This window comes from Aquila chrysaetos, chromosome 8, assembly GCF_900496995.4.
Source record: "Aquila chrysaetos chrysaetos chromosome 8, bAquChr1.4, whole genome shotgun sequence".
Classification (NCBI taxonomy): Eukaryota; Metazoa; Chordata; class Aves; order Accipitriformes; family Accipitridae; genus Aquila; species Aquila chrysaetos.
The window spans coordinates 20,616,882-20,630,888 of record NC_044011.1 but is presented as its reverse complement, the minus strand read 5'-3'; the positions used below and the strand labels follow the sequence as shown (position 1 = coordinate 20,630,888).

The window sequence follows — 14,007 nt, the reverse complement described above, 5'->3', positions numbered from 1 at the left end:
GAAATTTTTTACAGTGAGGGAGGTGAACCACTGGCACAGGTTGCCCAGAGAGGCGGTAGGTGCCCCATCCCAGGAAACATTCAAGGTCAGGCTGGACGGGGCTCTGAGCAACGTGATCTAGTTGAAGATGTCTCTACTCATTGCAGGGGGGTTGGACTAAATGACCTTTAAAGGTCCCTTCCAACCCAAACTATTCTATGATTCTATGATCTCCAGAGGTGCTGTTCCATGGCCGGGATTCTGTGATTTCAAGGACCACGAAAAGAGCATCTACCCTTTCAGTTGCAAAGCTCTCAATACACGATCTTTGGTGACTGCTCAAGCAGCCTCAAGAAATTTTCCTTGAAAAGTTTCATTCCATTCAAACTCACACAGTCACAGCTTCAACAGCCGTCACCGAGGTGCAGGGAGAAATCAAAAAAGGTACTGCAGCAAACAGCACATAGTTCAAGTACCTTTTATAACACCCTGTAAGTGGAAACTATGCCCTAGCGTCAACCGAGATCACGCAGGACTTTCAGGCTGAGCGGTGAGAAAGACTCTGGTCACTTCAGCATTTACTTACAGAGTTCATAACAAAGCCTGCTATTTGGTGGTGTCTGCCTTTTGTCAGTCCATCATTTTTCCAATTTGCTATTTCTGTTAAATGCTGAGATATTCTGGGGTTCTCCCTAGTAAGTTCAAACTTCTACTAGAAATATACCCATGCTTTCATTTGCCTTCAGGATTAAGTTTATTCATATTTTATTTATATAAGCCACTAATAATAATCTAAATTAGAAATACCATATGTGCATAGACATAACTAGTGATAAAACCAACGGAGCACAAACATGCCAAGCTGACAGGAGCTCAAACGAAGACAACCTTTTGTCTATCGTGACCTAATTAGTTTTTCTACCAGTTGCACTACACAATGCATTTAAATCATTTAAATATTTGATGTGTTAACCTGCAGCACATTATCTCTATGTACAATGCTAAAATTACCAACTCTTCATCCTACTGTTCACAAGCTCTAACTACTTCCAGGCTGCAGCAAGTTTCACAATTTGTCAGAAAGGTTACTAACAGTAACAAAGTGATTCGTGAGGAAAAAGCGACTGTATTTTGTGTGTCGGGAAAAGCAGTGGGAGAGGAAAACATGCTCTGTTAGAGCAACAGGGTCAAAACAACATGCCTTGCAGAGTGCTCCCTCCCATGTTACATACCACGCTCTTTAGAGGGGACATCACGAATTACAGAATTCAAGCCAAACTCAGCAACGAGTGGGAGCCGGCAAGATAATAAGTACTGCAGATAGTTTTGGTCTTCGTTCCCATCAAGTAGACACAATGTCTGTTTAACAGATACAGAACAAACAGAGGCTTTTGTGACATAACAAACTAAAAATCACCAAGAGCTGTATGTTTTTGTGCTATTCTTCACCTCAGGCAAACACTCCGTGGATTTCTAATTACCTGTTCTTCCTCCAGACCTCAAGAAGGCCCATAACTATTATGAAACCTTGGGTTCTTCAACACAGACCTTTTTAAACCACACTTAACTAAATTGCCATCTTCTAGCTTGACTTGTATGTGTTGAGACTAGACTCTCTCGGGGCAAAGAGCCTTATGCTCACAGTTAAATCTGTATTGTGGCTGCGCTTAACAAGTGCTTTCTAATGTTTTAAGGAAATCTGTGATTGCAAGTAGGCCAACACTGCAGTTCCACCTTCCTTCAGGATATGCAAGCACAGCCGTGCAGGGGACTTCTTGCTGAAGGGCAGCCCTGTCCTACCACCGACCGCCAAGACCAGGCAGGGCAAGTGAACTGGCTCACACTCACCTCATTTTCTCCAGCTTTCCTATCTTTCCTGAAGGTAAAGATCATGATTATAGATTACAACTCCGTGTATTTTATAATTATTATATAATTATAACTGCGACTATAATTTCAAAATCAACTGTAGTAATCTATTTACACTTAAACCACCCTCGTTAAGATCATGCTTGCCTCCCCAGGACGAGGTAAAGCCTACACGACGCTACCCAGGATTTCAGCAAGCGCGGAGGCAGAGCCACTTCGGCACACGTTGCACAACCGGGGCTGAGCCCAGCTGCAGCCTGACAAGGTCGGGGCCCCCCCTCTCCGCGGGACTGCTCCCCGCAGGGCTCGGGCTGTCCCAGCCTGCCCAACAGGACTGTACATGCTCCCCACTGCGAGGGCAGCAGCCAGAGATACGGGGAAGGGTGTTGGCCCCGTGGAGATCAGTTGCTATACCAGTTTCCCATATCTTGGCTCCCATCAAGCTCCCAAACACGACTGGTACAAAACCTTTCTGTTCCCCCGTTATTGCCCTTTTATTTCTTACCCTACCCGTTCCCCACGGCATGCATTCACCTGTGCAAACTGACTTTTTGTGATAAATATGTTTATACCTTATAATACTCTTGATCTTCTATCACATACACATGCTAGTAAAAAAAAAGCTAGCAGGAGGAACCATGCAGTAACTACCTACCTTCATTTTAATAGAACACAGAAATAGTTTAATGAACAAGTTTTAGAAAACTGCATCTAAACTAACACACCAAGGCATATTATGAATATTACAGTATTTTCATTCTCCCTCATAACACATGTAGAACAAATTTATTAAGTTCTTCCTCATATTTGAAGTTCACAGAATAGGGCCTCCATCTTTCCAACACTACAAATCAAAATAGTATAAAGGCGACTATAACCATATACTTCATTGCATTATTGTTCATATACACATTAACATATATCTCAATCTTACAGAATTATTATTTCCAGAAATTCTTGGATTCTTGGACTTCTGCAAAGAAACATTTTCAGTGTCTACTATGTATCTTGGAGGGGGAAAAAAATCATTCAAAATTTGAGAAAAAAAGGATTTTATTTGCTTCATGTCCAGAACAAATGGGGTGGTGGGTGGATCTTGCTGTGTCATAAATCAAGCTTTGCTTGCGCTATCTTTCTTCTAAACTGAAAATCAAGTACCACAGCTAACAAAAAAGGGAATGTTTTACGTAAGTTTTGTAAGAGCTTGTTCCCATTTCCTGGTAGTTGGCTTCTTTTTTCCAATTCAAAATGTTTTAAGCACCGCTAAGGACAACGTGGCTAACAACATTTTGAGGTTTTCTTTTCAACATTTAAAGATACTGCATTAGCCAAACACCACTTGGTTTTTCAAGCCACTCAAGCAGATTCAGTTACTCAGCATGAACTAGATACTGAATAGGAAGGGAAAGCCAGCACCACTCACTTGGGAGCTCTTTCCTCCCGTACAACAGAACAAAAGGTGCCACTAGAGATAACCCACAAACCACCCCTCTCAGGTCCTGCTGAGCTTCCCGTAAGCAAACTCCATCTGTTGCCAAAAGCCAAAACTCGCCAAAGTAGAAAACAGAAGACAGATGTCCGTTTGCCAGGAGAAGGACTAAGCTTGCTTTCTTACTCAAACCCAAGCTGTTGAGAAAGCTTACCAATGTAACAACCAGACACAGAAGAATATATGTAAGCCAGTGGCAATATTTATCCCACCACTTAAAAGTTCATGAGAGCTCTTCTGTAGCCAGCATTTTGGTACTAAAAAGGAAAAAAACTGGGAGGAGCAAGGAGACAGAAGAGCATTCAAGTACAATATGTTACCATTTAAAATATTCTGGAGCAGTCTCTTGTTTTCATTTGCCACTTGGCCATTCAACCAGAAAAAATAAAATAAAGAACAAAAAAAACCACCAGTGTCACTATTACTCAATATACTTGAAATTTCTACTTTATCATTTTTCCACTACAATTTATGTTAGTATTTATTGCTAGTAGAAAAATTAAGTGGCTCAATTCTTCACCTAGCATCCATAGTTCCAATTTACTTTAAGAGGCATCTGTTATAGTCCTAATCTCTGAAAAACTGGAGCTAAGTTAATTAAAAAATTACTATCTTAGATTAATCAAAATTTGCTTTGTTAGCCTACAGCCTGATTACAGTAAAAGGAATATCCAATCAACTAACTTAACAGATCTACTGGCTGTCAAGATGTTAAATTTCAGATTAAAACAGAGCTGCCGCTCACATATAGATTAAGGAAATTAAACCTACTGAAACATTAAAATGTCCTTTAAATTCCAAAGTTATAAGAACTCAACCACAGGTACATATTACAGTGAATTTCTTTGAGGTTTTTTTATTTCAAGTGATATCTGGATACTCTCACTTCCACCACCATAATGGTGCAAATGGTTTTGCTCCTGATTTATACTCCTATAGCAGAGCAATAGACATCTCTGTGTTTGGAAGGGAAGCATTAGAAATGAACAAAGAGACGTAGTCGGACAGGATTTAGACTATTACTACGGTGCTATCCACTGTGCCGCAACCCCAGCTGGGAAGGCCTTACACTGGGGCTAACACCAATGGCTATCAAATGGAGGGGTGAGAAGGGGTTGTCGTGAGAAAGCCAGAAGCTCCATCACATTTCACCCTTTCCTGTCTCTGCCCCCCACCCCCTCATCTCCTTCCTCCCAAATCCTGCCAACTCTCAGGCACGCAGAGAGTGCTGTTATTTGAGGAAGGGGAGATGCCCCAGGCCAGTTTTATCAGGCACGATATGGGTGGCGAGGTGCAGAGCGGACATTGAAATGGTCACACCTCAGAGCGGGCAGGACGGGAGATGGAGGGGCAGCTCAGAGCACACCTGGGGTGGGGAGCCTAAACTACTAAAGAAAAGGAAGAGAAAAGAAGAGGAAGGAAAAAAAAAATAAATAAAAAAATCAGGCCTTAACCTAAAAAGCGTGTAGACCAGTGGCTCCAACGGGGAAATTACCAAGAGGAGTTATGGCAAAGCAATCCCTCGGCACTGCCTCTCTCTGCAGGCATAGCTACCCTGCCTCCAGACTGAACAGTGACGTAACCTCAACCACATTCAGCAGGACCTTAAACATTCATATTCTAACTACTCAGAATTCTCAAAGGGCAATGAAATCTCATATGCACAATGCTGATTAAAGGACAAGAGGCCAATAAATAAATAAATAAAACCTAACTTAAAACACCATAATTCACAAGTGACAAAAAAACAAAACACGACAGCCTGAAGTCAGAAGAAGCCCTGCGCAACTAAAACACGGTACAATATAAATACAAACAACTTGCAAAGTCCACCCACATTAATCTGTGCTTAACCCACAGGTAGAAATGTATTTTTTCGAGTCTCTTAAGTGGCGTGTCATCCAAGCTCTCTGGAGATTGCCATCCAACCAGCAGGTTTCCTACCCAACCTACAGCCAAGAACAACATTTAATTACCATGTTTAATTGATCTTGTTAACTGTTAGGGTGGACAGCTTTGATCTCGCCTGCTGATAGCTAGTTTACAACTACAAAAGAAACCAGGACTTTGCATAATTGCCAAGCCTTCGATGCGCATTTTTTAATTCCTTCTATTTCTCAATCTCCCTTTCTGTTTGTGCTGCACTAATGCTCCTCACAACAGGAACCAAAGCACATGCCCTCACTCATTGTATCATTTATTTGAACATGCAGGGGAAAAAAAAAAAAAGAAAGATGAGGAAAGGGAAATCGCCCCTCCTTCACCCAGAAATAGGGAAAAAGGCCAGGAATTACCATAGTGAATCTGGCCTTGGCAACGTTAAGCACAGTATCCCGTGGCTGATGGCAGCCGGCACCAAAAGCTTCAGAGGAAGGTGCAGGAATCACTAAGCGCATGTGGGATAATCTGCTCCCCATCCCCCTTGAAAGCCTCATCTGACTCTCCACTGATTAGAGGCTGGTTTAAATTCCAGGACAGAGGTTTTGAGGAATTTCAGTGGTTTTCCACTGTGTTGTTTTATGTTTGTTAATAGGTTCACCCCAAAAATGCCTCTTCTGCAGGAACTTCATATTAGCAGCTTAGGAGAGAAGCCCACAAGACCAAGATTACTAGCTCACACTCAACCAAGCTGAGACTCTGCCAATACTAATAGGAAGAGAAACTTCTGAAGACATTTTATTGTATCCTAAAATATCTAGGAACCTTCAAGATAGATCCTAATTAAAAACAACTAAATACAAGTATGTTTAATTCATTAACTACCTCTCCTAAACACCATTTTCCTGAGTGCTCAAGCCAATCATAAGATCTACGGAAATAAATGTTCATAGGTGGTATATAATAGGTTCTGAGGAATGTACAAAGCAGCTCTACATTTCAGCCAAAGAGTGTCAACTGTTTTCAAAACAGCAAGCCAAACCCTCATCAAACTGAATTCAGCTGGAGCTTTGCCACTCAGCAGGACAGCGACTTGGCCCACTGTCCCCATGGGAAATCTTTTTCTAACTCAGACTTTCTTCCTGCTTATTTCAAACGAAATCTCCTTTGGATCAGGTTGAATTTCCACGGATAATTAGTCTTGCACTAGCTAAATAAAACAAGAGTTATATTGCTTCTGAGCACCAATCTGAATAATTACAACAGGGTAAAAGAAAATTTCTCCCCCCCCACCCACCCGCCTGCAAGGGGAACTTAGCAATTAACTGTTTAACATGGTTTGAACTTTGCTGCTCTATCTTCATATTACACAGCAACAGAGAGAGGAAAAGTACCATAGTGCACAGTCACCTCAAGCATCTGCAGAGTATCGTAGCTGTACTGTAGCTCCCACATAGTGTTAGAACAGAATTTTTCACCTGAAAGTCAGTCCTTTCTCACCAAAGCTTCCTCAACAGCACACCATGGTTTTGGTGGTTGGTTTGGGGTTTTTGGTTGTGGTGTGGTGTTGGTTTTTTTTTTTTTCTTTTGGGAGGATGTGTGTTTGGTTTGGTTTTGGGTTTTCTTCCTAAACCTTCTTCTAAAGAAGGTTTCTTCTTGTTATCGTAAGATGACAAGTATCTCGTACACTCTATCCCTACACCAGAAGCTATAGAGAGCCCAGCAAGTCAGCCTGCCTGTCCATCTCCTGCCTACTGCTGATACTGTCTTGAATAATGCTCACTTTTGGTGGCTAGGGATGGAGGAGGGGTTTCCCTAGGAATAAGCTGAATAAAGCTTCCTGTTCGGCTAAAGCAGGAAATGTGCTCCAGTACTGCCTTGCACACAAAGAGTGGAAAATACTTACTAAACAAAATAGCAGGAGATGAAGTGTAAACTGGATTGTCCTTCCATCATGCAGACAAATAGAAAGCCAATACTCCCCATCCCCCCCAGCTCTCTTGCATTAATGTGCTTAAACTTGAAAAAAAATACATACATATGTATACACGTTCTGCATGAACATCAAATGATTATGCTGTGCCTTTAAAACCAAACACTGAAAGATTTTAAACAACAACAACGCTAATTATGAGGTAGCATTTCCTCCCTCCCACAGGATCAGTTTCTTCTTGTTAGAATAGGAGGTACAACTGGCCAAACCCCATCCTACTACTTGAGAAACTGAACCAGAAGTTGTCATTAGGTTAACCTCCCAGCATTTCTCTCAAAACATCTCTTCAGAAAGACTAAAAATAGCACAGAAGATGGAAGGGACAGCCTTCCAATCTGTTGAACCATTAAGATTCACAGAAAAGAACAGCAATATTAATTTTTGCCTAAGTATCTGCAGATGGTAGAAGACAAATATTAATGGAAAAAATGTCCTTCTTCACGCCCTATAAAAACAATGACTGTTTAAGGCCTCACAGCGTTTCCCAAGAGCTGGCCTTGTAATTCACACAAGATTTCTCTACTGCCATCATATGCCTTTTGATGAGCTCTGATCACTTCAAAGAAGCATTTGTCCTCACCCACCCTGATGTTTAAGAACTGAAAGTGATGAAAACTGCATCACCTAATGCTAGGTCACAGCTACAGATGCACACTACTAGAAGATGAAAAGCTGTTGGGCAAGTTCCATGGTGTAAAACATATTACAGCAGCTGGATGCTGGAAACCTATAACAAAACATCACACAAAACAGCAATGCACATACGCTTAATGAAAACCTGACGAAAGACTGTTAAAAAGAAGTACTGCATCTAATTAATTCTCTAGACCTGGCTAGTGCAGTTAAACTAAGGTCACGAGTACTGCATACTACACTTGAATTTTATAAACCACCTCGAGCCATTAGTGCCTCCCACCACCATGAGTTATAACCAGTCATCACATCCCCATAGGGACATGTGTCATCATATTTTCATGTCCCTTCTTATGGCACAACACCCTGCTCATCATGCAAAGCTCAAATACATGTCAGGAAAGCATTTTACTAAATGGCCTTAAAAATATCCTTGTATTGAAATAGAGTCAGGCACAAGTTTCTCAGCTGAGGGACATAGAGAAGCTTCTCTACCATCCTAAATGGAAAGTTTAAGACAGCCAAACCAAACCAGAGGAGCTGAACTATTCCAGTGAACCCCAACATCAGTGGCAAACCCTGCAAAAAACAACCATGACTAAGACCACATACAACTGAAAGCTACCTTCAACATCCTGAAGCGGACATGAAATTAAACTCTCTGAGTGCGTGTGGCACACCAATACAAAACCCTTGGAAAGCAGGCCTCCCAGTTGAAGGGCATGGCAGAAGTCCAGCCACTCTCGATAGATGAGGAAGTTTCCCCCCTATAAGGGTTGCAAAGATGTAGCACCTATTGCAGTGCAGCACATCATGAGCCAGTTTGCCACATCAGAAAGTTCCTTTCATGGGGTGCAATGAATGGATGTGCTTGAACTAATGCATTCACCACAGGATACCAAAGAGTATATAACAGAAGAGAAACGGCAGAGATCATTCAAGGCACACTGACCTATTAATACTCCAGTACGTGTATCTAGGAGCACATGGATCACACGCACACAAGGATGCACCATACAGCTAGACAAGCAAGTACAGTCCGTGACCGTAAAGAATGACTAACTGAAGACAAAGAGCTTTGTTCTGCCTGCTCTCCCTCCCTCACACCCCCACCCATGCTCAGCCAGGAACAAACACTAATGGACCCCTGTTATCTGAAGGATACTACATGGAAACTTTACTTTGCATCAAAATGATGACAGTACACAAATAAAACCCCCTCACAGTTTCAAACCAAGTACTTTCCCAAGCACCAGGTACATATGTAGCGTAGCTTATACCAGCTGCCAGCCTGCAGCTACTTCCCAAGAAGTGGTTGTGACCCAGATTTGAAGTTTGCTAGTCCTCTTCTGGTCCTTCCCATATAAGATCGTGGTGGGATCACAGAAGTCACCCTGTGACCTTCGGTTCCAAGAGGAAATTATTGTCTGGGCCCCACAAAGAGAACAAAAGCCATTTATTCAAGTAGAAATTACTCATGATTTGAAAAGCAGTTGTACAACGTCCTATCCCCTCATCCTGAAAGCCAGAGCAAAATACTTCAGTCACCTGATACAACGTCATGCTGCATCTGCCTGTGTGCAAGAGATACAGTAGTTTACAGTATTTTCCCCACAAGAAGAGGTTTATGAGCAATAAGAATCTAGTAAATGGGAAAGCAATTAAATTTGTTTACAATCCTTGCTGTTCTTAGAGTCCCACACCACCAAACAGCTTTCTCCATGAAGCTTCTGTATCTTCAAAAATGGGAAGGAAAATCCCCCTTGTCATTGTTCCCAAACAAAGCCAGCATTATTAAACCATTCTCTTTGTTTTGCAGATATTTCCCTTTAATGCCAGAAACAGGGGCAAACTTGCAGACAAGCCTTGATGGCTTGCATTATAGAGACGTTCATGATGCTAACTACAACTGATCATCCCACCCGTTCTCCTTGGCCAGATTACAGTATGTAGAAAGCACATAAAAAGAGAATCGGCATGTCTTTTTGTGCAACTTCACGTCAATATGCTTAGCGTACGTATCAATTCCTTGCGACGGTTAGGCAAATAAAATAATCCTCCTTTACAAAAAGTCTCTATTTCATAAGAAAGAAATCATCATTAATTCTTGTTGACTTTAATAAATGAGATCTTTGAAAAGTAAATATTAGCAGCAGCAGTACAGCTGTTAAGTAGCAAAATTAAATTTGACAGCAGAGACGCCACTTACCAAAGAATTTAAAACCAAATGGAGAAAGCCAACATAAGAACTGTGTCCAGTTTTGGGAATTGCAATGACAAGAGCAAAGATCATAAAATTAAAAGCAGTAACAGGCTTAGCTCAAAGACCTGAGTTGTAACAGAAAAAATTAAGTAGTAAATATAGAACTTGTGCAAAACGATGACCAAGAGAGAATACAATAACTAAACATCTGACACATGTAAAATTTCAGGGTTTGCACAGTGCAGCACTACCCTTATTTCACCCTTCCCTTTAGATGTGTTGCATCAGTGTACAGTCATAATTAGCTCCCTATTTAAAACAGAGATAAATAAATACTGCTCCCTGTCAGGGCATCAATGTAATATACCACCATACTGCAGATACCCTCAGTAATAAATAATTCTCATTTCAAGTCTGACTGCACCTTGCCATGCCAAACTAACATAACTATATTGGCAGAAAAGGATCTACCTGTCTTGATAAGGAAGAAAAGCTCCTTAAGTTTGTCAAGCAGTTACAAAGCCCCCAAAAAGCCAAACGGGTTATCACAAAACTTCAGCCTAACACTTACAAATCACAGAAAAAGCCTTGTGGTAAGGGTGGCGATGGTTTCCTCCTTTGGAGGAACCGTATACTGAAGTATAAGATAAGGAATAATTATGTGATGAAATAGGTAAGTTACCCATACAGGGTTCATACTCTTTGAATCTTATGTGTGAAAGGCCTTCCTTATCAATTTTGTTCCTAAGTATGCCATATGCAAAGCAGCCTTTCTACTCCCATTTAAAAGAAAACTACCAGTGGTCTCCGAGCAGCGATCGTTATTTAGGCTGGGCTTATACCCCATACAGCTGCCGCAGAAGTTGCAACACAGTTCTTTGGATTCCTGAATGTTTCCAACACATTGAGAAAGCTAAGCTGATGTTGCAAGCCATCTTTCACTGAGTCTGCGGGGAGCTAGGACACACACAAACGCAACTCCGCCGTGTAGCTGGTACTGTTTTTACGCGATCCTTTCTCCAAAGTAGGACCAAGCTCGGAAAAAAAATTCTCCTATACCTCTGTGCAGCTGTACAATTAGTCACTTCTGAGGGCCACTTTACAGGCTCAGAAAGAAACTTAAGAAGAACCTCCCCATACTGCCACTACTTGGGAGTCCCGAGGCTGAATCTGGATCTTGCCGCTTGCGCTCCTTATGAAGCTGAAAATACAAACTTGGGATCAGCTCTGCACACAGAACAGAAGCACAGGAGAACCGAGAGGGGTACAAAACCAGCTGCAAAGTACATGCAGGCTTCTATTTACTGAGGTCTTCCCGTGCACATACAGAAGAATTAATGGGGCATGTGGGCTGAACTGTCAGGAGCCCGGCTGGCCCGAACTCTAGCGCAAACCCGGCAGAAACACATGAACAAGCCCACCCAGCCCTCCCCCCCTCCCTCAGGATGACCGCCCTCTCTCCCAGCTAAGGTCTCCCCGCGCTGGAAGTGCTGACAGCCAGCCGGCTCCCCGCCGCCCCCGGGTCAGCCCGCTGCCCTCGCTGCGGACACCCTCTCTCTCCCCGGTGAATTAGACCGCTGCCAGACGGAGGCACTGGCAAAACACCGGCAGCCACCGGCCCCGCACGCTGACACCTCCCTGCCCGGGTAGCAGCCAGCGCCGGAGCCGCCGGGACGAAGCCCGGGGCCGGGGTCACCGGGAGGGGGGACGCGCTGCAGCCGGCGGGCAGCGGCGGGAACCCGGGAGGAGCCGCGGCGGGAGGCCGGGGGCGGCCGCCGCCACCTGAACACGGGAAGGACGAGAGGGGGATGCTTAAGTTTCGCCTCTTGCTTTTCCTTTTTTTTTTTTTTTTTAAAGCAAATAACTAAACGAAACACAGCCCGCCGCGCAAACCGCCCCGCCAGCGGGTGGGCGCCCCCCGGCCCGTCCCGGTCCCTGTCCCCCACTCCCCCTCCGCGCCCCCTCCGCCCCGAGCCGCCCCGCCACCCGCCGCCGTCCCGGGCCGGCGGCGGCGGGAAGGGTCGCACTCACGGATCTTGACTTTGCGATGGTCGAGGCGGGCGAGGAGCCCCTCCAGGGCGCCGAGGCGGCGCTGGAGCCGGGCGTTGCGGTGGCAGAGGGAGTCCGCCTCGCTGAGGATCCCGCCGAAGATGTCGCCGGCGCAGCGGGAGAGGTCGGAGAGCTGCATCAGCAGCGACACCAGCGCGTACGAGCTGACCTGCTCCAGCGCCCCGAAGAGCGGCACCGCGCCGCGGCGGCGCCCGCCACCCCCCTCCGCCGACCCGGCGTGGTCCCCCGGCGCCGGGCCGCCCCGCTCCGCGCCGTCCCCGCCGGCCTCCTCCAACCTGCACAGCTTCAGCGGCTCCAGGGTCCGCAGGGGGAACGGCATCGCGGCCGGGGGAAGGAGGGCAGCGCAGGGCACGGTGGCGGGAGGGGGGGGAGAGCGAAGCTAGGCGTCCCCCGCGCAAAAAGTCTTCATCCGCGCAGCGCCGCGGTGACAAAAGTTCAGAGAGAGCAGAGAGAGAGGGAGGGAGAGAGGGAGGGAGGGAGAACAACAACAAATGAATCGGGGCGGGAAGGCGGCCGCGCTACGCGCTGCGGGGCCGGGGGGGAGCCGCCACTGCCGCCACCGCCTCGGCGGAGGGGGAGCCCCGCGCGGCGCCCATGTGCGGGAGCGGCCCCCGGAGGAGGGAGCGGCTCCGGGAGGAGGGAGGGAGGGAGAGAAAGGGGGAGGGACTGGACGGGACCGGCGGGGAGGGGAGCGGGGCCGCCGCCGCGGCACGGCGGGCGCGGGGAGAGCCCGGGGCGGCGCGGCGCTGCCCTGCGGCCGGGAGACAGGAAAGAGCGCGGCTTTCTCTCCCCGAAGTGGAGATTGGGGAGGAAGCGTGGGAGGGGGGCTGAAGCGCCCTGGATGCGGCCACAAAGGAGGAAAGCCAGCCAGCGGGGAGGGGAGGGGGGGGCGGGAGGCGGAGGAGGAGGAGGGGAGAGAAAAGCCCGGAGCAGCCCCACCTGGGCAACCCCGCGCCGTTGCAGGCACTTTTCTGAACGCACCAAACTCCCAACCCGGAAAGCGAGAGCTGGAAAGAGAGGAGGAGAGAGGGGAGGGGAAAAAAAAAAAATTAAAAAAAAAAAATTTAAAAAAGCCTCCACGAACCTGGGAAAAGAAAAAGAGGCCGCCGCCTACCTGTGGCTCCCCGAACTGGAGCCTCTGCCAGAGCCTCACCCTTCCCGGCCAGCTAACAGCCAAGGTAGCCGCCGCCGGCCCGGGCCAGCGGGGCTCCCCGGGGGGACGCCAGCCCCCTCCGGCCCCGCTGCCGCCTCCTGCCCGGCGAAAGGGGCCAAGCGAGCGATGGGGCAGGTCTGGCCTCAGCCTCCTTCCCTGCCGCGCCGCAGGTCGGGCCGGGGCTGCTGCTCAAAGGCAGGGGAAGAAGAACAGCCTGCCTGGGAAACGCGAGTGGTGGTGCGAGCGAAGCTCTAACTGTTGCGTGTGGTTAATTTTTAGTAAGAGAGATTGACGCTGAGGTAGGAAAAGCAAAGTCTGAACCGGGCAGCGTGACATCGAGTGCCGCAACACATAATTCTGGTATGGACCGAAGGCAGGTTCGAGCCTGGGAAGCCCCCGCGCTTTGCCCGTGTAAGACGCGGTGAGCTCCTTATCGAGACGACTGCTCTAATGGGCTATTCCCCACAGAACCAATTTAGTCTACTAGCAACTGTCAACAGCTGCTATTTAATTTTAATTGGACAATGCCCTACTGGCTCTGGCTCCTGCTATATGATAAAGAGAGGAACCCAATCCCTCTCCTCTTGTGGAAGAGGGCCCTGGGGAAAAGTGGTTGTATGGTCCCGTCCTGCCCTATAGCCTGCTCCGGTTCCCTCTGCAGCTGCCACTGGTGAGTCTGTGTGATGAAAGAAAGGGAATCAGCTGGAGAAGGAAGGATCCAAGGACAGATGCACTCTGCC

General features: G+C 46.5%; 1 protein-coding gene across 8 annotated transcripts in view; it reads right to left on the bottom strand.

Moving 5' to 3' along the window:
- Positions 1–12,653, bottom strand: part of NHSL1 (NHS like 1) — a 184,808-nt gene extending 172,155 nt beyond the window's left edge. For 3 of the 8 annotated variants that reach the window (XM_030022020.2, XM_030022021.2, XM_030022019.2), the window contains exon 1: positions 12,076–12,640. In XM_030022020.2, the coding sequence (XP_029877880.1) occupies positions 12,076–12,433 (358 nt within the window). In that variant the 5' untranslated portion in view covers positions 12,434–12,640. Of the gene's footprint in view, positions 1–12,075 lie in introns of all 8 variants that reach the window. The other 5 variants (XM_030022015.2, XM_030022016.2, XM_030022032.2 and 2 more) reach the window with 4 other exon arrangements.
- Between the last annotated feature and the right edge of the window lie 1,354 nt (positions 12,654–14,007).